At 41.9% G+C, this 23,133-nt stretch overlaps 1 protein-coding gene across 1 annotated transcript; it reads right to left on the bottom strand.

The window, feature by feature from the left end:
• Positions 1–224: 224 nt before the first annotated feature.
• On the bottom strand, positions 225–23,133 carry LOC137795272 (myosin-9-like). Its single transcript, XM_068592647.1, has 43 exons — positions 23,001–23,133; positions 19,066–19,256; positions 18,755–18,895; positions 18,470–18,626; positions 18,123–18,150; positions 17,586–17,679; positions 17,142–17,162; positions 15,935–16,027; positions 15,601–15,664; positions 15,130–15,228; positions 14,698–14,841; positions 14,449–14,544; positions 14,257–14,333; positions 13,828–14,022; positions 13,158–13,331; positions 12,767–12,940; positions 12,218–12,332; positions 11,618–11,808; positions 11,176–11,297; positions 10,857–10,926; positions 10,599–10,759; positions 10,364–10,472; positions 9,702–9,833; positions 9,322–9,528; positions 9,094–9,231; positions 8,841–8,964; positions 8,432–8,603; positions 8,125–8,337; positions 7,790–7,934; positions 7,301–7,507; positions 7,061–7,165; positions 6,558–6,710; positions 6,077–6,325; positions 5,453–5,665; positions 5,104–5,316; positions 4,798–4,959; positions 4,244–4,372; positions 3,887–3,975; positions 3,620–3,743; positions 3,128–3,336; positions 2,792–2,900; positions 2,486–2,658; positions 225–1,259 (listed from the first exon to the last, which is right to left on the bottom strand). The coding sequence occupies exons 2-43, from the start codon at positions 19,249–19,251 to the stop codon at positions 1,145–1,147; spliced, it is 5,892 nt and encodes a 1,963-aa protein (XP_068448748.1). The 5' UTR covers positions 19,252–19,256; positions 23,001–23,133; the 3' UTR covers positions 225–1,144.

Genomic DNA, 23,133 nt, shown 5'->3' with positions numbered 1-23,133 from the left:
CAGGTTTTCTTCCTGATGATTTGAATTAAGAGGGGCTTCTCTAATCTCACTATTCCTCCAGTGTATATGGCTCTCACAGACCTAAGGAGGAATGATAACAGTGTCAGTATGCGTGTTGGGTTGCAGGTATAGTTTTAAGACGGACCTGAAAAACTGGAACTATTCATTCAGCCAAAGTCTTTAAGATTGACACACAAGTCACACAAGAGGCAAGGAAGTCAAGCGTTTGATAATTTGTCAATTTATTGCATTTAAGGCATTTGTTGAAATATATATTAGCCTTACCATATTGGCATCAATGACATTTCATTGGTTTGATAATATACTGTTAAGGTATCATATTAAATCTAAAATATGCATGAAAACAGCCAGAGGCTAATGTGCTAAGACACGCCCCTCTGCGGTGCAAAGCTTAGCACTAAACATAGTACAGTGAGAGCTACAACATGATGACCCACCACCAAGTATTAAAGTGTAAAATCAGATACATTATACATCAACCAAGCGATCATATAGGATGGTACAACAATTATACCAACGTATTCACCAACATTGCTGTGGTTCGACTACACTATCTCTGATGACTCAATATGTCCGTTTTGTCTGTGTTGGATTTGAGCAAAATTGTTTAAGGTAATAACATGAAATGATGGCAGTGAGAGGAAAAGCCTACAGTACAAATGCAGATTTATGCAGACAATAGCAAATGTGAACCATAGTTTGTAACCGCATCAAAAACTCCTAAAACATCCCTATTGCTGTGCAAAACAAGCATAAAATATCCAGTGTTTTCCCCAAAAACAAAATGGTACAGCAACTGCATGTACATCTCAAATAAAACTAAATTGCATTGAAGTGCAATAATATATAATATACCCATTAAGTAGAAAAATAGATAGTGAAAGTGAGCAGTGTTTTTCTAAGGCTTGACACATACATTTTGGAGTTTACATTTTTTTGGCCAAATATAAATGTATTTTATGGAAAGTAACAATAAGGCTATTAGACGAATGTCAAGGGGCATACATGGCTAGATCCTCCAAAAAAAATCTTACTTGATACATTCTATGTTTTTTTTTTGTTTTTTTTTAATCTGCATGTTGACTGGGGTCATTGTATCATTTCCCTCTTGGCCGTCCTCCGTTCATTCAGGTGCAGGTGCAGGCTCAGGTGTTTCAATCTTCACCTCCACATCCTCGTCGCTGTCCAGGCCAGAGCGATTTATGATACGTCGCATATTGAAAGGCACATCCCCACGTCTTTAAAACAAAGTAATAATGGATGAAACACAGTCAGGTGCTGCACAAACACTTAAAGATGAGACATACAGTATTAATGAATATATAAAAAAAGATAACACAGCCACAAAAGGCTTTCTACAACTTCTTTCACATTCAAAGCAGTAATCGAAGTCTTGTAAACTGACCTCACAGCAACTTAAAGCAGCTTCATTTTCAATTTACTTCCATGCCCGCTTTGAAAATCCCCATTCCCAGCGTGCAATGCAGGCTTTCTATTTAACATTTGCAGTCTCAGCTATACTGAATGCAAACTCACAAAAGGGATCGATGTAAAAATGTCAATAATGCTACGAGTAGCAAAATTTATATATGCTAAAAGAATGTGAAAATCGACTACAATTTAACCTTTTTTTAAAATTATTTTACCAAATGTATTAAACCCCACATAGGAGATGCAGCCAAAATGCCCAAGACGTAACTCAGATAGTGGGGACCTCATACACATGCTGTGCATTTAAAATCCCATAACACTGTACTATTTAGTGTGGCAGAAAAAGATTTAGATATCCCAATAAAGAGTATGTTAAAACGCAGAACATCGAAAATACCAGATGAACCAGAAGGTCAGAGTGCAATAATATGAGGAAGTATTACGTCTCAAATTAATGCATAATGTATGCAACAGTACGTACTTTGTAAGAGCAGCTGCAGTATGTACTAAATATAATACATTTATTAATAAACATATGTCAGAAACATTACAGAACGTAATTCCACGGTATCCCAAATATCTATATTTGGAGATGTAGCGATGCTCAAAAAGTTGAACAATGATACAATATCAATAATTTTAATAATTGAATTACCTAAAAAGCAAAAAACAAAACAAAAAAAAAAACACACACAACAGGGTAAACTATTGCACCCAGTTTAAAAACAACTCATGCATAATGTTATTAGGGCCTGTAGGAAATTTGACAGAAAATGGGAAAAACTGCCAACAATATACAAATAAATAGAGGGGGCGTTAGCTCTATAAAATATATCTTTTTATATATGTGAACTGAAGCTATGATTGAATATTGATATTAACGGCGAGTTAAGAGGACGTACGCGTGTGATGGGGGAAAGGAATGTGGCAATGGCATAAGTAAATGTTTAAATAATCAATGTATTGACACAAAATAATTCTCAATAAAAACATTATAAAATGTTAAATGCATAAACGTTATTAGGGCCTCTACCTGAGCTTGCTCTTCAAAGTGCTGACTTCCCGGTTCATACTATCTGCCGATTCAGTGGCATCATCCAGCTCCCTCTGCAGCTTTCTACGTTGGGCGTTGGACCGTGTCACCTCCTCCTCTGCCTCCTCGAGCTGACGCTTCAGCTGACGCATTCGGCTGTTTGTCTTCTCCGCCTGCAGAGACAAGTTTGTGAGGAGTACACCAACAGAGGAACATGCGCCAAAGACGGTACGAGCAGATCAGCAAGTATTCAAGTCCCCAAACTAAAAATGAGAAGTAAAAAAGAAGATGAGTGATGAGGCTTACCTGGTCTTTGAATTGCTCTGTGTTGCGCCTCTCATCATCCACCTGCAGCAGCACCTCTTTCAGCTTCTTCTCTGTGCGCCTGGTCAACCTACAGGCCTGCTGGCGCTCCCTGAATGAGTAGGAAAAGCAGTGAGGATGCAGTACAGGGCTTTATTAATTTACTTACTATATATCTGTCTGTACTAAATCCAGTGTACACAGACCCAATTACTGAAACCTTTAGAATCCAGGCATTTTTTTGTAATACCTTTTTGTAAAAAATCTCGTCAAACAAATGAGCTACGATGAGCTACGGTCATGACAATTGTTGCGGTCAGTCAGGAAACTTTGACTCACTTTGACTCGACGTCGAGCTGTTCTTCCAGCTGAGCGAGCTTTGCCTCCATGCTGGTGATGGTGGATTTATACTTTGACTTGATGGTTCCCTCGAGCTCCTGCAGCTTCAGTTTCAGCTCCTTATTCTGGCGATCCAGCTGGGAGCGAGTCCCCTCCAGCCGCTGGGACCCACTGCGCTCTTCAGCCAGCTCTGTGGTCAGCTGCTCCGTCTAATGTCAGAAATATGCAGCAGAGAAGCATCGTCAAATACTTCAGTACCCCTGGGTATTTCCTTTTACAGAGGCATTTAGTAGCAGTGACGCGCCCTAATAGAGCAACTTGGGGATCGATCTGCCAGCCCTGTGACAACTAGCTCCACTCCCTGAGCCACACCCATGTGAACACAATCCTTTTTTTAACACTGAACACTAAATGTTTTCTCCTACTTGCAAACAAAAATATAAAATCATCAACTCATATGATCAACAGTTCTGCGATGCTGTGCGTTTGTACCTGCAGCGTGGATCGTTTCAGACGATCGTTGACCATCTCGGTGTTGAGCTGCTCTTCCTCCATTTCCTCCTCCAGCTGGAGGATACGAGCCTCCAGCCTCCTCTTCTCATCTGTCAGCAGAGAACTGGAAACGAGTGAGGAAGAGGAGCAACAATATAAATTAATAGACAGATTTCCTTCATTGTTATAAAATTTGGATGCACATTTATTTATATTTTTGTGTGCATTTCACGTGTTTTTATTTTAAGACTAGCTCTTGGTTCATACTTCTTGGTGTTGCTGCTGCTAATCTCTTCCTGGAGCTCGTCTCTCTCGCCCTGAACCTGTCTCTTGACTCTCTCTGCTGTGGCCAGATCCTGGAGGAAGCAGAAGACACAAATACTTCAAAGCCTGATACTGAAGATGCTGTTGGGACAGTTACACTGAAATCCAGTGTATAATTGTCCTACTTAAATTATTCCAATTGTATAGATAAATTATAAGATATTTAAGTTTTATTTTTGACTATTTACCATCTTATAATATACCATGCAATACACCTCATCTATGATATCTGGTTAAGTACAGAAACAAACCAGGTACTTTTTCCACATTTAGTCAGGTGTCCAAGTACTACTTTTATACCTCCTGGAAGTGCAGGGCGTCTGCCTCCATGGCCTTGAGCTTCCTCTCGGTCTCTTTAGCTCCGTTGACAGCTTCGTCTCTGGACAAACGCAGCTCTTCCAGCTCTCTCATCTGCTCTTTCATTAGAGCCTAGAGAGTAGACATGCAGACAGCAATCATTATGAAGGATTCACTCCTTTTGTGCCAGGACTGCCGACTTAATTCCTACAATTATATTTTAAAGTCAAGTTACTGGTATGTTCCCACGTATAACTGAACACTTAGGGTTAAAGCTAATATCTCATTCTGTGCGTTTAAAAAAAGAAACAGGTGGCCTATATTCTGAATTTATTGACAAATGTGTAAATCGTATCAGAAAGCAATAATAACTTTCAGTAAATTGTCTTTTAGTGTTAGATATAATAATACACAAACTGTCAACTCATTTGGAAGTTAATTTGTGTCCGTTCATGTAAATATCTCAGTCAAAGTAGCGATTACGTCTTTGATCGTCAGCAAAGCCAATCTTTGCCAGTACACTCGCTTGTGTGCGAGCGCACGGAGGCCTATTTTACCTGGAGTTTTTTCAGCTGTTTCAGGGCCTCATCACGGCCCTTGTTGGCAGCATCAATGTGGCACTCGAGCTCTCCCAGGTCCAGCTCCAGTTTCTTCTTGGACGAGAGGGCCTGAGAACGCTGCTTGCGTTCATCTTCCAGCTCCATCTCCATCTCACGCACCTGGAGGAAAAATAATGTATAATTATTTGTGATTTTGTCAAAAATAAAATGTTCTTGCAAGCAAATGTATCCAGAAACTAAAAATTGATATATAACTGCGCAATGCTTTGTGGGAAACCATGAGTTTAGGATATATTTTCGTACCTGTTTAACCAGCTGTTTCCTCCTCTCCTCCCCCTGCTCATCTCTGGCCTGCAGGTCTCGGTCGGACTGGGCCTTCATGGCCTGCATGTTGACCTCCAGACGCAGTTTGGCGTCCTCCGTGGCCTGCAGCTCGTCCTCCAACTCCTCCAGCTGAACTCTCATCTCCTCCAGCTGCTGATCCATGGCACGCTTCGACCTCTCCAGCTCGTGAACCTGCGGACATGGAGGTAACATTCAGCGTTCAGTGAAGTAGGGCATTGCTGCCAATGATTATGAGCAACAATCTGCGCGCAAAACCAATTACTCCAACTCTCTGTGCACCAAAAGATGACCGTGTTTTTTCTCTTACACTCTTGCCGACATCATCCTTGGAGGAGACCAAGTCTTCCATCTCAGCTTTGAGCATCTTATTGGCCCGGTCCAGATCGTTTTTAATGTCTGACATAGTCTCCAACTCGCGGGCGAGTGTCAGTGCTCGCGTTTCCTTCTCCCTGGAATCGGCCTCAGCCTTGTCGCGCTCCTCTGCGTACTGAGTAGAAATTGTTTTCTCTTCGGCAAGCATCTATAGAGACAGTAAAACAGGAGAGGCAGTTACAGCAAACTAAAAACATTGTTGTTCTAAACTCAACACTTCTGAATAAAGGTGGCATTGTGGTGAAGTGAACAGTGCATTCAAAACTATTTGAGGTGAATGATCCAACGTTTTCAGATTTGTGTTTTCTATATAATCTGCTGACACTTGTTGCGATTCGTTTTTGTATAATTGCATCCGTTGTTTGAGTTTTGCCTCTACTTTTGTCTGAAACTTTTTAAAACGCGGACATCCTTTCAAAATGAGTTACAAAACATACGTGGTTTAATTAAATATAATCTCATCCTAACCTTCTCAACTGTCAAAAGGAAAATATGCAGCCTTTTTGTGAATGATTACTAGTTCTTGCTCTGTGCACAAAATACACGGTTGACATGATACCTGGTCAAACTTCCTCTGCTTCTTCTCCAGGTTAGAGACGATCTGCCTCAGGTGGTCTTGGTCCACCAGGAGGTCATCCAGCTCCTGCTGTAAACGGGTTTTTGTTTTGTCCAGTTTGTCGTAAGCTGCCGTCTTCTCCTCAAGCTGCTGCACCACGCCTTCCAACTGCCTCTGTGATCGCTTGCGGCCCTCCTCTGCCCCTTCCAAGGACAAGGTCTCGTTTTCCAGCTTCTTCTTCATGTCTGCCAGCTGAAGATGTGGAAGAAAAGAGAGGGCATCAGAAGGACAAGAAAGTTTGGAGACATTATGGACTCCTAATGGCTACTGAGGATGATGTCCTCCTTATCCATCACAGATTTGAGGCAGTCTGAAACCAACTCTCTTGAATGATGAAGATCTGAGTCTTGCTGATGTAACGATATGACGAATAGATCAGGGCTTTGTTTAAGTGCACAGATAAAGTGTGACACTGTTCACTGACCTGGGTCTGCAGAGTGGTGATCTGCTTCTCCACGTTCTTCTTGGCCTCTTCCTCTTCCTCCAGCATCTCCCGCAGGTTGTTCTGTTCGTCCTCCAGCTGCCTCAGGCGGGTGGAGAGGGCGAGCTTCTGACGAGTCTCCTCTTCAAGCAACTCCTGGAGGCAAGAGAAGGAAAAAGACAAACGTCAGAAAAATAGTTTTTTGTTTTGCCAGTGTTAGTTAACACCATGGTAAATGTGCACTATTAAAAGTCTTTCTGAATTAGCTCTTAACACAAGTTTTTTAACTTCTGGTCTTTACTGATAATGATCAGTGTCTTCTTTCTATAATTTCTTAGATTTGCAGACATTGGAGATATAAATATCCTAAATCTAAAAACTCAAATAAAGGCTTGGTCAAAAAAACTCTTCAAAACCTAAAAAAAAAAGAAAACACACTGAAAACAATTGATTAATTGACTTCTTGTTTCATACAAGAGTGCATTTGACACAATTAATGTTTGTACCTGTGCATCCTGCAGCTGAGACTCTGTAGCGGAAAGGTCTTTGCTGGATTTGATGTTCTTGCCTTCTGCTTCACTCAGGACGCCGTTTACATTTTCTAGCTCCAACTTTACACCAGAGAGAAAGACAATTAGTAACTTAAATTGGCTACTCCACCTTTCCAACCGAATAATCCTCCTTTCCAGCACTTGCTCTTCCTTTACTTCCCATTCACTCAGTTTTCCACCTTTTAAATACTGTACCTGCATCTTGGTCATCTTCTCGTCCATGTCCTGCCTCTGTCGTTCACTTTCGCTGTATTTGACCTGCAGTTCCTGGACCTGGGCTTCGGCCTTCTTGCGACGTTGTTCAGACTCGGCTTTACCTTGTGTCAGAGTCTTCATCTCGATCTGCAACTCGTTCCACTCGCTGTCCAGAGCCAGCTTGGCTTTCTCCACAGACGCCTTGTTCTGCAGGAGCAGCACACATGAAGCATGCGATGGTTGTTATTCAGATGTTTGTCAAGCATTGACAACCCAGTTCATTATTGCACCCGTTCTCCTGATTCCATCCCTACCACACTGTTTAAATCTGTCTTTCATTGCTTTATAAAGAACATTGAAATCATTATTAAAAGCCTCCTGCAGAGTGGTATTAATATGTTTAACACACCCATGTTCTTATGTTTATGCCTATAAATTATTTACCTGTAATGACATATGCTACATAAATAAGAGTGACGTTGCCATTACCCTCTTGGCCTGTTCCAGCTGTTCATTGATCTCGTCAAATGCCTGGTTGTGTTTTTGTCTCATGTCAGCCATCTGCTGCTCGTGGACCTTGGCCTCTTCCTCCAGATTCTTCTTCAGATGGGTGACCTCCACCTCCCGCTTAGACCTGGAAAGATCGAATGAGAAAGTGAATAAAGAAACAAGAAATGAGGAAGGAACAGAAGCGAAACAAATAAAATGTATACATTTGCACAATCATGTTGTCCTCAAAGCCTTTCACATCAAGTCCACTTCTGTCCAATTAACACTTTTAAAACATACTTCTGGCAGTAAGACTACATAGTTTTGACCGTTACCTCAGCTCCTGCTGTGCTGCGGTGGAGTCCAAAGTGTCCTCCAGTTCCGTCTTGAGGGCCTCCAGCTCCTCTCCCAGATCCCTGCGGTGTTTCTCAGCCTTGGTTCGCGCCTGCCTCTCCAGCTCAAGATCCTCCTGCAGCTCTGAGATCTGAGCCTCCAGCTCCCTGATCTTCTTTTGGGCCGCGTTCTTGGCTGCAGCCTCCTCCTCGATCCTGAAGGCGAGAGAACGAGGATGGATGAGATTAACAAACATGCACAGGCCCTAAAGCTTAACATTTAAAAAAAAATTATTTATTTTTCTTAAACCTGGACAGTGCAGCAAGGAGTTCCTCCTCCTTCTTTGCCAGCTGAGCTCGGAGTTCATCAATCTGAGCCTGCAGGTCTGCCATTTGGTCATTGAGCTCACTGGAGTCTCCCTCAAGCTTACGACGGTTCTTTTCCAACTCCTGACGCACTTTTTCCTCTTTTCTTAGACGATCTGTGGGCGAGAAGACAGAAACGCAATTTTTTTTATTTACTTTTACTAAAAATAGACAAACACAAAAACTACATTAAAATAATTTCAAAAGCATGGACATGGAGGTCTAAGGAGAGAAAAAAGAAGTTACTTTTCATTTTTAATTAAATAGTTTTTGGTGTGAACTGACCTGATCTGATTACAGGCTCTCACACTCGCACAACACCCAAACAATTAAAAGAAGAACAAAACACTTGCCCTCTAAATCTGTGATCATGGCTTCATGTTTATTCTTGAGTTTCTGCAGGCTCTTGGACTTCTCTTCCTCCTCAGTCAAGTTGGTGGTGAACTCAGAGATCCTTTCCTCCATTTGCTTCTTCTCCTGAGGTTAGAAAAACATTTAGAAAAAAAAAGTTACTCATTGCTTCAGGTGAAATCTTTTTATTTATTTAGGATGCATTTTTCTGGTAAATGATGACTGCGTGGGCTACGTTAACAAGTTGTATGAGACCTTATTGAGCTTGTTGTTCTGGTCGTCCAGCACCATGACGTCCTCCTCCATCTTCTTCAGCTTGGCGTCCGTGGTGAGCTTCTCCATCTGGAGTTTTTGTCTGGCTGCTTCCTCCTCGTCCAGCTGCTGCTCCAGGTCCTGAATGAACAACAAAACCAATTTGCAATATTGAAGCTTTTTCCCCCCCAATCACATCTCACATTCAGTATCCCGCAAGACTTTACTAACCGTGATGTTCTGCTGCATCTTTTTTCTCTCTGTTTGCAGCTGGGTCACCCTCTCTTCTTCCTCCTCCACGCGAGACTCCAGGTCATGTAAGATCTCCTCCAGCTCCTGCTTCCTGGTGGACAGACGGCATCTCATCTCCTCAGCCTCCGCACACAGCTCCGTCTCTGCCTGGAGCTGCTCTTGAAGAGCCAACTTCTCAGCATTCAGCTGGCAGCGGAAAAAAAAGACTTGACAATTACATCTCGGCGCAACATCATTCTGAATTAAGAAGACTCGTGACTTAATGACGATCCACTAATCAATAAAGCCACTTTAATATTATCAAATTCAGGCTGACCACAGCATTAAGCTCCCTCCGGGGTCTTTATGGAGACTCCTACCTGTTGTTGCTTCATCTCAAATTCTTGAAGCTGCTGCTGAGCCTGCAGTTGTTTCTCCTTTATTTTGTCCAGTTCATCTTCTTTGGCCAGCATCTCCTCCTCCTGCCGAGTCACTTGCAGCAGAGGTTTCACCTGGAAGAGAAAGACAAAAACAAACCCGACAGAAAGTGTAAAAATAATATATGAGCATTTTCTTAGTTACTACTAGTGCAGCTACAGCACAATAAATGTGAGTAATCAATAGATGCCTGACTGAGATGTCAACATCTCCCAAAGAACATCAAAGTATGGAGACAAAAATTGAAGACTTCAGATTTGTATCCAAGTTTGCACAGAGTTGCGTAAATGAGGGCTGGCAAATCAACTTGGAACACGTCTGCTTCTTTTAGTTATTCAAAATTATTATGAATTAAAAACTAATAATTATTAGTTGTTGTAAAAACATCACAGAAATTGCTGCCCAGTTTTGTCCAAAACTCATAATATTGCTATAACAAATTATTAGATGATTTAAAAGTCTGCAGAGTTATTCAGAAGAGAACTTTCAGCTGTTTTTTTGGTGAAATACTGGGTACTCTCTTAACCATGACACCAGCAGGGTTCAACTACTGCTGCCTTGTTACACGGCTGTCTCGTGACAAGCAGCGTCATTAATCTCTTACCTTAGTGAAAAGCCTCCACCACTGCCAGTTCTTAAGTTTCAGGTAAGCAACACAGTTCCTCTGGATAACTTTCATGGCCGTGAGCTGCTGCTGTCTCTTGGTAAAGGCTCTGAGGTAGAAAAAAATGAAGAAGAAAAAACATATTTGCCATCTTGAAGTGTGTTTGTTCCATTTATTCATTCAAATATTCAAATATGTTTCTTGATCAAATATGTTCAGTGTTAATCCTTCATACTTGCGGGCCACGTATCCTCTGCACCAGGCCTGGAAGCTGATGATCACATCTGTGATCTTTATGTCTCTCTCCTCCTCCAGGTGAGCCAGGACTCCGGCTCTGAAGAACACTTTACTTTGACCGACGCGAAACAGGTTTGGGTCCAGCTCCAGAGCTTTGATCTGACATGAAGAAGACATGAAGGGACCTTCAATTTTAAGTCCTAAACCTTAAAATGGACAACAAAGAGCCATTTATTCTCTGATTTCATGTTCTTACCATGAGCACACAGGCTTGCTTCCCGTCCATGAAGCCTTTTGGGATGGAGTTTGGAGTGAGGATTTCATACCTGAGAGACAGACGAGCAGAATTAAATTACTCAAATAGTTTGACTATAAATGTGTAATAAAAATATTTTTTTTTAGAATTAAATGTGGCTTTAGAGCTTTTGAGAACAGTAAAGATAATGTTTTGGATGTAGGGCTGTAAGTCATTTCTCTTTTAGTCTTTATTTTCATGTTTGTCCTGGACTGGGTTTTTAAATTGCGTGCGTAAGATATAGAGTAAATGATTGTCTGGTATGGGTTTTGTTTGTCACCTCTGTCTGAACTCCTGGAAGACGATACGGTTGGGGAAGCCCTGTCTGCAGATGCGAATCCCCTCCAGGACTCCATTACACTTTAGCTGGTCCAGAACCAGGTGAGGCTCCAGTTTACCAGCCTGAAGAAGAAACAGAAAGCATCATTGTGTTTCTTTTTTTAAAAATATTAGACGTTTTGAATTGAGCATCGAAGAAACAAAAGGTGTCATACGTTGTACAAATCTGTGAGATCCCATAAACAAAACAGTTATGTCCTAACACCATGTGTCAGGACTTTAATGAGTAGTGGTGGATTCCCACATATCAAGTGAAGCAGAAGACTTCCCCCAGCATTAATCTCTAGTTCTTTTCTTCTTCGTTGTAGTTTAATTAGCACCAGTATGCCAGAGCACATTCTTAGATTCATTATATTAAATGTTCCTTAACAAGTGTCGCGTACCTTCTTCTCGTGGTTGGGGATGATGCAGCGGACGAAGTTGGGGTTGGTGTTCCTGAGCGTGGCCATGAGGTTACTCAGCTGCTCCTTGTACAGCTGGCCCACAGTGCGGAACATGCCCTTACGGGTCCTGGATGCACCGTGAACCGAGTCAGACATTCCTGCCACCTTATCCAGGCCGACAATGCGGTCCACTGACAGGACACGGAGGAAAACAATGTCGTCAGTGAGTTTTAGGAAGCTGAAATCAATTGATGTCTCATACGCAACATATTTGTAACCGACTTCTCTTACATAAAGATAATAAAATACAAATTGAAAAAAACCCAGACGGCGCAAACAAATATTTGAAAAAACTTTCATCTACAATTTGTGCATCTCAGTATTTATATTTTACGTGCAAATAAGTAGAGTATTATTTTAATGACAGATCTAAACTAAGTCTTGTCCAATGCACACAAAAAAATAAATGAAAAGAAAATTGCTCCACAATGTCAGCAACAACTTTGTTTGAAATGGATCTTCAACGGGCAGCACATGTTGCATCTCCAATCATTTTCAGCAGTAAGCACAACAATATTTTGGATATATTCAGTTACTTACTGTCTTTCCAGAGCTCAGCAGTGAACTTGTCTGTAGACTGGTTGAACAAAGTGGCCACACACTCATTCAGAGGGTCCATGTTCTTCATCAGCCACGCGTTTGCTTTGTAGTCCACCTGCACCAGAGGAGAGACGTGTTTATAATGAAGGGCTGCAAGTTTAGGTTATCACCAGACCATGTTACTTTGAGTTAATGAAGCTTGATGCCCCATTTCATTTTGAAGGACAGAAAATTGTTCAGACTAATTCAGTGTTTGTGCCGTGCAAATGGTGGCCCAACTTTGTGGACCCAGAATTGGAACAGAGAAATGTGTTGTGGCCATCTAGTGGTTGAAGGCAACCACAAGAACAAGTTAAATTGTCAGCTGCTTTTACTTTACCATTGTATACTCTGCTACATTAAAAACAAAAAAACAAAAATGTACTTTTTATGCCAATACATGTGACAGATGTAAACACTAGCTCAACTGCAGATTATGATTGTTCAAATAAATGTGATCACATAATCCTTCACAAACTCAACAATATGAACCAAGTTATCGCCACTGACCTTTCCGGCGTAGTGTATAATGCAGAAATCAACGTCGTCCTTGAGTTTCTTTGGTTTCTGGAACTTGGGGTTTGTCCCCTGTTCCTGAACCACTTTCTCCACAAAGCTCTTGTCTGTGGCTTTAGGGAACCAGCACTCTTCATCCAGCAGAGCCAGCACGCCGGGAGGACCAGCCTGTTAAGGAACGGAGGCAAAACACACGCCAGTCAGTCTGCAGCTCAAATAATCACATGTCTCAATTTGTGTAGCACAAGTTTATTTTAGTCTTGGACTTGTGAAAAAGGCTTGAAACCGGTCCTTCACGTCAAGTATTACTTCAGACTAAGAGAAGTACTGTCAGGGTTTGTCTGCACAAGTCTTGGGGAGGAGTAATAACCGGGAGACGTCTTACAGGTTTTTCAATGAGGTCGATGCAGGGCTGCAGGTCCAGGCCGAAGTCGATGAAGCTCCACTCGATGCCCTCCCTCTGGTACTCCTCCTGCTCCAGGACGAACATGGTGTGGTTGAAGAGCTGCTGCAGCTTCTCATTGGTGTAGTTGATGCACAGCTGCTCAAATGAGTTCAACTGCAAGAGAGAATTAGAAAAAATATTACTTAAACTTAACTTGAGATGCCCTTTGCTGCCTGGATAGTGAAGGGGCTGCAGATTTTAGCATAAGGTTTTACCTGCTGTGTGTGTGAGTGTGAGTGTGTGTGTGTGTGTGTGTGTGTGATTAAAGACACAACGAACACAGGTCAACCCCACAGGTGCTTCTAGTCAGTCTGCATGTCGCCCATTCATTTCTATGAATTTGCAAAACTATGATATATTGACTTTTTGTTGTGAATTGAACCCACATCTTTAAATCGAATAACATGTTCACACCCCTCTATAGCATGCAGCTTAAAACAGACTCCCTGTATTGCTGACACAAACACACAGAACGAGAGTCACAATGCATAACTATCAATCTGCAAAGCCCTTTTTATTTTTTTTATTTGATTTTTATTTAACCGGGTAAAACCAGTTGAAAACCAATTCTCATTTACAATGATGACCTGCATGGCCCTGAATCGCTCACCTCAAAGATCTCAAATCCAGCGATATCAAGAATGCCAATGAAGGAGGCTCCCTGTCTCTTGGTCTTGTCCAGCGCTTTATTGATCCTCATGACCAGCCAGCGGAACATCCTCTCATAAGAGGCTTTGGCCAGAGCCTCGATAGCAAACTCTGCCTGCTCCTGGGTCTGTGCCTTCTGGACGTAGTCCCTGCCAACCTGCAAAAACAAATATGCCAATGTCATCCTGCAAAACTAAAGTCATCATTTGCTTTTATTTATTTTGAGGAGTGAAGTGAGGAAAAAGGGTTAAAATACCCCGACATTGCATCCTTAAACTGAGACAAAAAGGTGGACATTTGAATCAAGCGACCATAATCATTTGAAGAATATTGTTAACATTTCTTTTTTCAAATATCAAAGAAACAATCATGTATTCATCAGCATGCAGACCTTGATTCTGGGAGACAGGATGGCTCGTGTGAAGTCGGTCACGTTGATGCTCAGCAAGTGACACACTTTCTGGGCAGCTGGGGGTGAAGGTGGATGTTTGATGAATTGGGAAAGTTTAAAATAATGAGACAGACAGCATGCGCGGATGAAATGATGATGATGATGATGGTGCGTCTGTGTAGACGATCGTACCAGTGTCGTCGGGCATGGAGGCCTGGTCGGAGTGACGCTCCTTCTTGAAACTCATGTTCCCCAACTGCAGCACGGCCGACATCACCTTCAACAGACCTTACAGACACAGACAGACGAGGTCACTGTGTGCTGCATGATGAAGATATGCATCACAAACTGGGGACATTAGATTGATAATGACAATAAATCCTTGGTAAAGGATTGGTAGCCTTATAAACAAGTTTTAATAAAAACAAGATGATCGGGTACCAATTCTCTCCTCCTCTGGGATGCTCATGATCTGAAAGGCGTCCATGGTCTCAGTGAACAACTCCGTGTCCTGCTGGCCAGGTAAAGTCACGTTTCCATTGGACAGGAAGCGGTACTTGCTGTAATCCTCCAGACACAACTCCGCTAGAAAGTGAAAAAGTGGAGAGAACCATTTATGAAGAAGTTACCATTTTAAAAAGGTGAGAGAAATCGGTATGTTTTCATGAGGCTTGAATGCATACAACTTCTGCCCCATTGTATTACCGACACTAATAACTGAACTGAGAAATGGGAAGCTCAGTTTTCAATATTGCTCGACTAAATGAGCTACTTTCCAAGTCGTGTAATAAATGTCTCGGCTCTTAGGAGTTCAGTAAACATCAATAAATGTAGCCCAGTTGGACAGATTCCAGTTGTAATTAAATGTCTCACAGCGCAGCTTTTCCCCCGCTCCACTCAGCATGTAGTAAAAGATGTGAAAGCTCCTCTCATCTTTAGCTTGTCGGACGGCCCGAGACTTCTCCAGCAGATCTGTTTACATTTCAGTCAAGGACAAACATGCAAACGGAGCAGGACAACAACATCTTCAAATGGATCAAAGCACAACTAGATTAATGCACACGTTTGCTTACTTTTAGCGAGGACTCTCACGAGATAAGTCTGCATAATTCCTTGGAAATGATGCCACGGCTCAGGGCAGCATATTATGCAATATGTATACATAATATTCTAAATACTATTATATTTATGTTGACACAATACTCAAAGAATTCTTGCCCTGGAGCAAAACATTAGCGGGATGAGCCTGCTGAAGTGTCATCTAATCTCAAACAAAGCCTCCATAATTCTCAGCCAGGAACGAGGACAAGAAAAAAAAGCTACCGATTATCTAAAAAAGGATGCAAGTTTCGATATTGGCTCCAACGATGTAGCCGTTGACATCAAAGTTGATCCTGATGAATTTTCCCTAGAAGAGAAAAGAAATCAAATCTGACACTTGTATCGTGTTCATCACAGTCAGCGTCTAACTGAGGCATGGATCTCTACAGGAACACAAAAGAATTCAACAAAAATCCAAAGATTTGTGCATATTTTGTCTGTGTGCTTTCTCACTGGTTTGAAGTGGGCGGGGTGTTTAACTCAAACAACAATATCTAATTTAGATTAGTGCGTATTGTCTAATATTATGAACATTATGTTATTGAGAAAAAATAAGAAGTTTTCAGGGTCTTCTTACAAATCTTGAAGAGTTGTCGTTCTTGACGGTCTTTGCGTTGCCGAAGGCCTCCAGGATGGGGTTTGCTTGGAGCAGCTGTTTCTCTAGTTCCCCCTGACAGAAAGGACACAGTCTCAGAAACTATGAACAGTAACTCATTTATCTAGACTCTAAGCTGCATATTAGTCAAGCAAGCGCAGCTTAAAAATTGTGCATTTACTTGCAGCCTGCAAGAAACAATTCAAGAAACAATTCAAGCTGCGTTTTCATAAGAACTACCTCCGGGGATGTTATCATTGCCAAAACAATCATACGCAAGCAAATACTGAATCCTGTACATTCCAACACACATACCAGCAAGCCCACTCAAACAAAAAACTCCTGTAAAACCATCCCTGTCCATGCAGGCACAAACAAGCCGGTTAGCCAAGATCCCCCAAAAGAGATGCATGAGTGCACCAAGAGAGCCCAAACAACTTTTATGAGTACAAACTAGTACACAAGGGATAAAATCCAGCTGGGCAGATTGAGAATAATACTGGTACACTGTCAGACAATACGGCTTTAAAATGACAGGCACAAACACACAGAAGTGTATTTCAGCATTTGGGGTAAACATCAGATAAGGTTACTGCGTGTCTCTTTATCCTCTAAACCCACACCAGACTGATGGATGGAAAACATGTTTTGGAATTTCACAACAAACTTTTGATGGGGTTTGTTGAGAATATTGATACGATATTTATATCCATACAATAAATATGAAGCGGAAGCCAACAGCTGGTTAGCCTAGCCTTGCATAAAGACTGATAACAGGGGAGAATTGCTAGTCTGCTTCTTTCCAACGGTAACGACACAAAACCCAAACTGTTAAATGTTAGGTTGTGATTTAGGGCCCAGCCGTTTCCAGGCAATAATCTAAGCTAAGCTAACCACTGCAGAAATGTCCCACATACCTGCCCAGAAATTATGGGGGTGAAAGGTGGGGGCTACATTTTTCATCTGCAAACATTACATCTCTTCTTATTTAAAAAGTTTATGATTAATTGTGCTTTGTCGTGTTCGAAGGAAGAGTTTGTTTCTTTATTGAGTGCAGTAGCTATATTCAAGTAATATTTTAATCCATTTTCTCCAAAACCCAGATAAAGACAATGCAAAGTTGCCTGTTAGTAGAGAAGTGCATAAAGAGTCAGACACCATGCGTATGGAGTCAGAGAGATGAACTCACATGTGATAAAACTGCATTGCCCTGTGGAAGAGGTGAAAAAAGGACAAAGTTCAACACATTTGAACTTCAGCACAAACATTACACATCTGCAGAGGAAACCTGCTGTCGCCTGATGTACCATGAAGAAGTGCTGTATCAAACATTTCTTTTGAAACAACCTATGTGTGAAGACTATGAATACAAGCAGACACATTCACGCGTTTCACTTTTACACCGAGATAGGAGGCAGGCATGTCGAGGCCTGAAAGAGGAATGCTCAGTAGTCGCTATACGCATCTCTTCAGGTGGACTGCTTCAAAGAGGTGGACCCACACGAAATCAGGGGAAGAACAGGGAGGAGAGGAAAAGGAAAGGAGGTTTCCATCCAGGTCTTTCAAATCTTTCGGATGGACCTTCAGGAGAGAATCAGGAAGAGAAAACAAGAAAAAAATAGTTCTTACTGACCTGGTCTTTCTTGGACTTGAAAGATGAAGCAACATGGGCAAGATACTGAATGACTTTCTTGGTATTCTCGGTTTTCCCCGCTCCTGATTCCCCACTGCAACGAAAGCACACAATATGTATCAAACAAAGAAGTCAGTACACTGAACATCCTGATCAGGCATTAAACGCTACACATTACACAAGAAGATATAGTTGGCAATAAATACAACTCAGGTCGCCTGCACATGAACTGAGAACATATTTATTTTACAAAACACAGGCGAGGAAATCAGCAAGCGCTCATGAAAGATAACTTCAACATCTACAATTAAATGATAACATGTCAAATTGAATCTGCTGGTGATCATATGTGACGAGATAAAAAGCAACTAATTTAAGCAAATTAGGAAACATGTTGCTCCATTACACTGAGTTTGAGTCGTAAAGGAAAACACAATTTAAGCTTGAGCCAACAACCAACAGACATCTGTATGAATCTGTACCAAAAAGGAATAAAAGGGAAAAAGTCATTTTGAAGATACAAAGAGAGAAACCTACGTGCAGAGGATGGACTGGTCCTCACGATCTGAGAGCAACAGACAGGAAAAGTCATGACATTACAGACAAAACAAGTGACATCCAGAAATAGTACAACATGCGATTGTTTAACTCTGCAGTTCCTGTGGCGTGTAATCCATGTTGGGCTGAAATGATTGGTTGATGAATACATAAATGAACAGATTCTCTGGATCCAGCTACACAAATGTAAAGATTAGTTTCCTTTGTTAACATCATCGTGAATTACAAATCTTTGCGTTTTCGCCTGAGGGCCAAAGAGGCACCATGAGCTTATTTACACTGGAGCTGACACACTGATTTTCGCTGAACAAATGCAACTGTGGTACCCTGCATCATGCTCCTGTAGGCCGTGTCTGTGATAGCGTAGATGTGAGGGGGCATCTCGTGTCTCTTCTTGCCCTTGTACATGTTCACTATGTCCTCGGAGTAGATGGGCAGGTACTTGTACGGGTTGACCACCACACAGAAGAGGCCAGAGTACGTCTGGGTAACAGAGAAGACAGTTGCTGTCAGACACGAGTGTTAATGCAACCAGCCACTTCAAAAAACATCTGCCTTTAAGACTGGTTACATGAGAATATACACAAACAGGCGTGTCCAGCCGAACTCACATAGATGAGTCCGGAGTAGTATCGCTCCTTGAGGTTGTGCAGCACCGAGGCCTCGTTCAAGCAGGTGAGCTCCGCCATGTCCTCCACCTTGTTGAACTTGGGTGGGTTCATCTTCTGGATGTCATCCTTGCTTACCTTCACCTGAGATTCACAGAGACAAGACACCCGTCAGAAAGACGTCCCGAGCCAGACTACAATTGCAGAAGCTCGTTTGTTAGAAGTACATTTTGATATGAATGGTGAAATGAAAATACGGGTTATCTGCCAAACAGACAAATTTAGACTCGAAAGGGGAAATTCTCCATTTTCACCTTCTTGCCAGAGTCGGTCAGCTCCACCACACACTCCTCTCCGTGCTCCTCCTTGACAGAGCCGGGCTCGAAGCCCAGCCTCTCAGAGGGGACCCACACCAGCTTCTTGGTGGCCCAGTCGGCCTGCGCCAGAGGGACGTTCGTCCCACTGCGGTCCCCATACAGGAATTTGTCTGCGTCCGCCATGGTAGCTTTAGGAGAGAGCAAGAGAACATGTTAAACCAACATGAAGCCATTTTTGTACAGTCTGACCTGAGGAAGAGAGCTGGAATTAAAAAGTAAAATAATCGATACCTCATTATGATTATTATTGTTTAGTGTAGATGGCTTCACCGCGTGAACTAAATATTTTATCAAGACGAAGCGGAAAGAGAAAACGCCCTACTTTACTTAGATAAGTAGATATTAAGTTGCCAATACTCTTATGCGCGTGTGGCCAACAAGACTCAACACGACTGCTTAAAGAGTTGAATTTTGTGTTCTGACAAAGTCTTACAGTACTAAATCAACAAATTGGTGCAAAAGCATCATGATCAATTCACATGGTCATAACTCAGTCCTCATTGTTTCAGCGTTGAACATAAAGTTTTTATTATTGGGCTTTAGACTTTCACTAAAACAGCTTACAGCGATTTGAACTGAGGTATGTGAGCCGAGGTGAACTCTTCCAGGCAATGAAATGATTGGCTCCGTCATAAGGTAACATGAGGTATAGCACAGGTTTGGGCACATCACAACCACAGCAGCTGTCTTCTTTATGCTTTGCTGTATTATTACGATGATGCAATGTTTTGACCCATGACCTATAATCCTAAGTGTGCTCCCAAGTGCTTTGAAACAGACAAATATAGAGAGGATGGTAAAAGGTCACCGTAGGATGAGCAATACAAATATTTAACTAAGTACAAAGCTGTTTATTTTCCACATAATAGATCATCACCTGAGGTCTATTGTGCGAGTCTCACGCTCCACATTTCTACTAGTCATTTTACCTGTCTGACCCTCATTCCTTCCTCACCATCTCATTAAAAAACAGAATTCCACAAATTCTAGACTCTTCCTCCCACATCTCATTATCCACAACCCTCTCTCGAGACTTTCCGCTACAGGTAAAAATTAGGAGTTACATATTCGGCATCAGGAGAGTGAGGCTGGCTCTGAGCATTCAAAGCCTCCACCTCTGGGAGTTGTGGAAAAAGTGCTGGTGGAGTTTGTGGAGGGATGCTTTGCAGTCGAGAGAGACGCAAGCGAGGAATGTCAGGAGCAAGTCTGAACACAAACAGAAATGTTATTCTTCACCGACCACACCCTGAAGACAACTCACAAAAAAGATTAAGATAAAGTCCATTGTATCCAATCTGACTTCAGAAAGGTGTAAATAACTTCTTATTTACAAGATAATCCCCTTGACTCATCTTATTTTTAAGGTCGTCCGACAAAACATTAGGTTCTAAAACATAGAAACCTGAACAGAAAAATGCAAAAAAAAATATGAAACAGGTATAATAAAAAAAAAGTATAAAATAGGTAGCGACAGTCAAGTGACAGGTTTTTCCAGACATTGTAAATAAAAACAATGTCCAGACCTTCGAAGAATGTCCCAAACTCAAAAACAGTAATATTATTTGAATAAAAAAATTAAAGTAAATTTCATCCATTTAGTCCAAAAACACTAAATCTCATAATCTGTCCACCCTCGATCCTTAGACCCTCGGTTTGGATAAGCATTTTTAATGCCGAAAAAATGTGCAACACTATTCCCAACAACTATTCCCCAGTGGGTTAAAACCAAGTAAAGACTTTACTTTTGTCAATCAAAAGCTGATATTATTCATACAACTATACATATTTATATGAATGTTTGTACAGCAGCAGCAGTTTAGAGCAGTGGCCTCCTCTCAAGTAGAGGATGGATGATGACAAAAACAGCTGAGCATGTGTGTATACGTGTGTGTGTGTTTATAGAGCGAGGGATAAAGGGATCAGTGCGCAAGGTGTCATCAGTGTCTCTCTTAAGTTCATTATGTGCTCAGACTCTTGAACGTCAGTGGGGGAGGAGGACGAGGAACGCAGTCACATTTCTTCTGGTTTCATCACGCAGCACCAAAATCATAACTGCCACAGAGGTCAGAAAACTCTCAGAGCATTCACGTATCTACAGGAAGTGAACCAACTCCTGAATCCATCATCAATACTGAAAACACAAAAACCATTAGCACATGAAGCCCACACAGAAGACTTGTGACATTCACATGCATGCGGCTTCACCGTTAAAGCTCTCCATGAGCCAACTTCCTCAGGAAGTTGCACAAACTCTGCCTCTGCACGCTCTGTGGTTCAAGAGGACGAGACGAACTGCATCCATATTCACGTCCACGCTTCTGAGTCAATTTTTGTCATTTAAAGTATCCACTGCATCCTCGACCACAGGGTGAGGAGGTCAGTCTAAGCATCTGACTGGGAGGATTTTATGCAAAGACACTAAATGTCTGGAGACAAGATCGCCTGGTTAACCTCACCACTCCTATTGTCTGCGTGGGACCCGTTTAATCTGCCTCTCCTGTGCTCTTATCTTTCAACGGCATCTCCAGTCTTCGACTCTCTCCTGTTCCTGGCTGCCAGTCAATCCCTGCTTTATCCAGGCTTCCATGGCGCAAAAGCCCGGCCATCAGGTCGATGGGGTGACAGCGTCGTGGCACTGACACATGGGAGGATTAGTCAGAGTAAACGAGGAGCTGGTTCTTAAATGGAGAGGGAGATAGCAGATCTGTGTGCAAGCTGAAGATGTGAAACAGGTGGGGAAGTTTTCAGCGCAACAAGATGTTAGTGTTGGGTTTTTATCTGTAAAAAAAAGGTGACAAGAGCAGAAGTAGGGAATTGTGGCCGAGTAGTCTCATTTCCGCGCTGAACCAAAAGGGGAAGCCAACATTTTTTTATCTGCAAACTGTTTTCACAAGTCACAAGTAGAAATATGCCTCCAGCTGAAGTGGTCTTGTCTGACATAACTTTTCACCATCACCACAAAGCCATGTCCTCTTTTGTGACTGCATGTACAATTTGTATCTCGAGGGGTGACACACAGCAGCAGCAGCAACATGGTGTGTGTGCACTTAGTTTTAGTTTTGAAAAAAAGAGAAGATCAGCTCATCTCAAAGCTCACCTGACAAAAAACAAACAGTGAACTGCAGGATCCAAACTAGATAAACATGACACGAAAGCTCAAGCTTATTGCAAGAGATGAAAACATGAATTTTCATACGACATCCTGTTTTTCCAGTAAAGTTGGATGGGGCCACTACTCACATGATTATCATTATTTCCTTCTAGAAACAAATAATTTAACCACTCCTATAATTTAAGAATAAAAAAGGTGCGTGTTTATACAGGTCAAACAAACACAACACATTGTTTTACCTTGACTTTACAGCTAAACGGACTTCAGCAAACTGTTTAATAGAAAATAAAGGTTTACGTTGTATATTCCCAATGAAAACATTACCGTTTGATGTCATTGCTCATACCGGGGCTGGTTCGCCCTTTGAGCATCAGAAAGAGAAGCTTTGTCAGCTGTGGCTTCATGACACAACAGCCTTGACTCAGCAAAAGCAGCACAGAGAGGTTTGATAGCCCAATGCCCAACATCAAATACAAATACATACATTTTCACAGACCACCAGCCGATAACTGAGCATGCGCAGGTTAAAATGCGTCCACTGTGTCGCCTGATGAAAACACCTGGGCACTTTGAGCAAAACAAACATATATCTACTCGTTTTTCTCAAACTTTAAATCTATTTTGTTTCCTCTCTTTACATAAAAGTGCTCATGCTGCTCAACATGCCAGTGCATACCAGCTCATATAAGAAGCCCACCTGCTGAAGAAGACAGTGAAAACCGCTCAGCCCTCCATAATATTAACAATAATGAAAACACACCTGTTTTTCAATGGCAGGCACTGAGTGTGACCTCGGGTCGTCTGTTCCTGTCCGTTAGTTTTCAGCAGCAAAGTCCCACTCGACGACACTTTCTCTCCTGAAAAGCAGACGCCTGTCTCTCCGTCTTCTGACG

Source organism: Clinocottus analis, unplaced genomic scaffold (assembly GCF_023055335.1).
Source record: "Clinocottus analis isolate CAN_PGR_092001 unplaced genomic scaffold, fCliAna1.0.p SCAF_27, whole genome shotgun sequence".
Taxonomy (NCBI): Eukaryota; Metazoa; Chordata; class Actinopteri; order Perciformes; family Cottidae; genus Clinocottus; species Clinocottus analis.
Note: the sequence above shows the minus strand (reverse complement) of the source record. Positions and strands in the feature narration are given on the sequence as shown.

Coding starts and splice junctions, on each gene's coding strand:
- LOC137795272 (XM_068592647.1), bottom strand. CDS start 19,251: ATGGCGGACGCAGACAAATTCCTGTATGGGGACCGCAGTGGGACGAAC. Junction 14,842..15,129: donor AGCGGGGGAAAAGCTGCGCT/GTGAGACATTTA, acceptor TTCACTTTCTAG/CGGAGTTGTGTCTGGAGGAT. Junction 10,473..10,598: donor AGAGGATACGTGGCCCGCAA/GTATGAAGGATT, acceptor TTTCTACCTCAG/AGCCTTTACCAAGAGACAGC.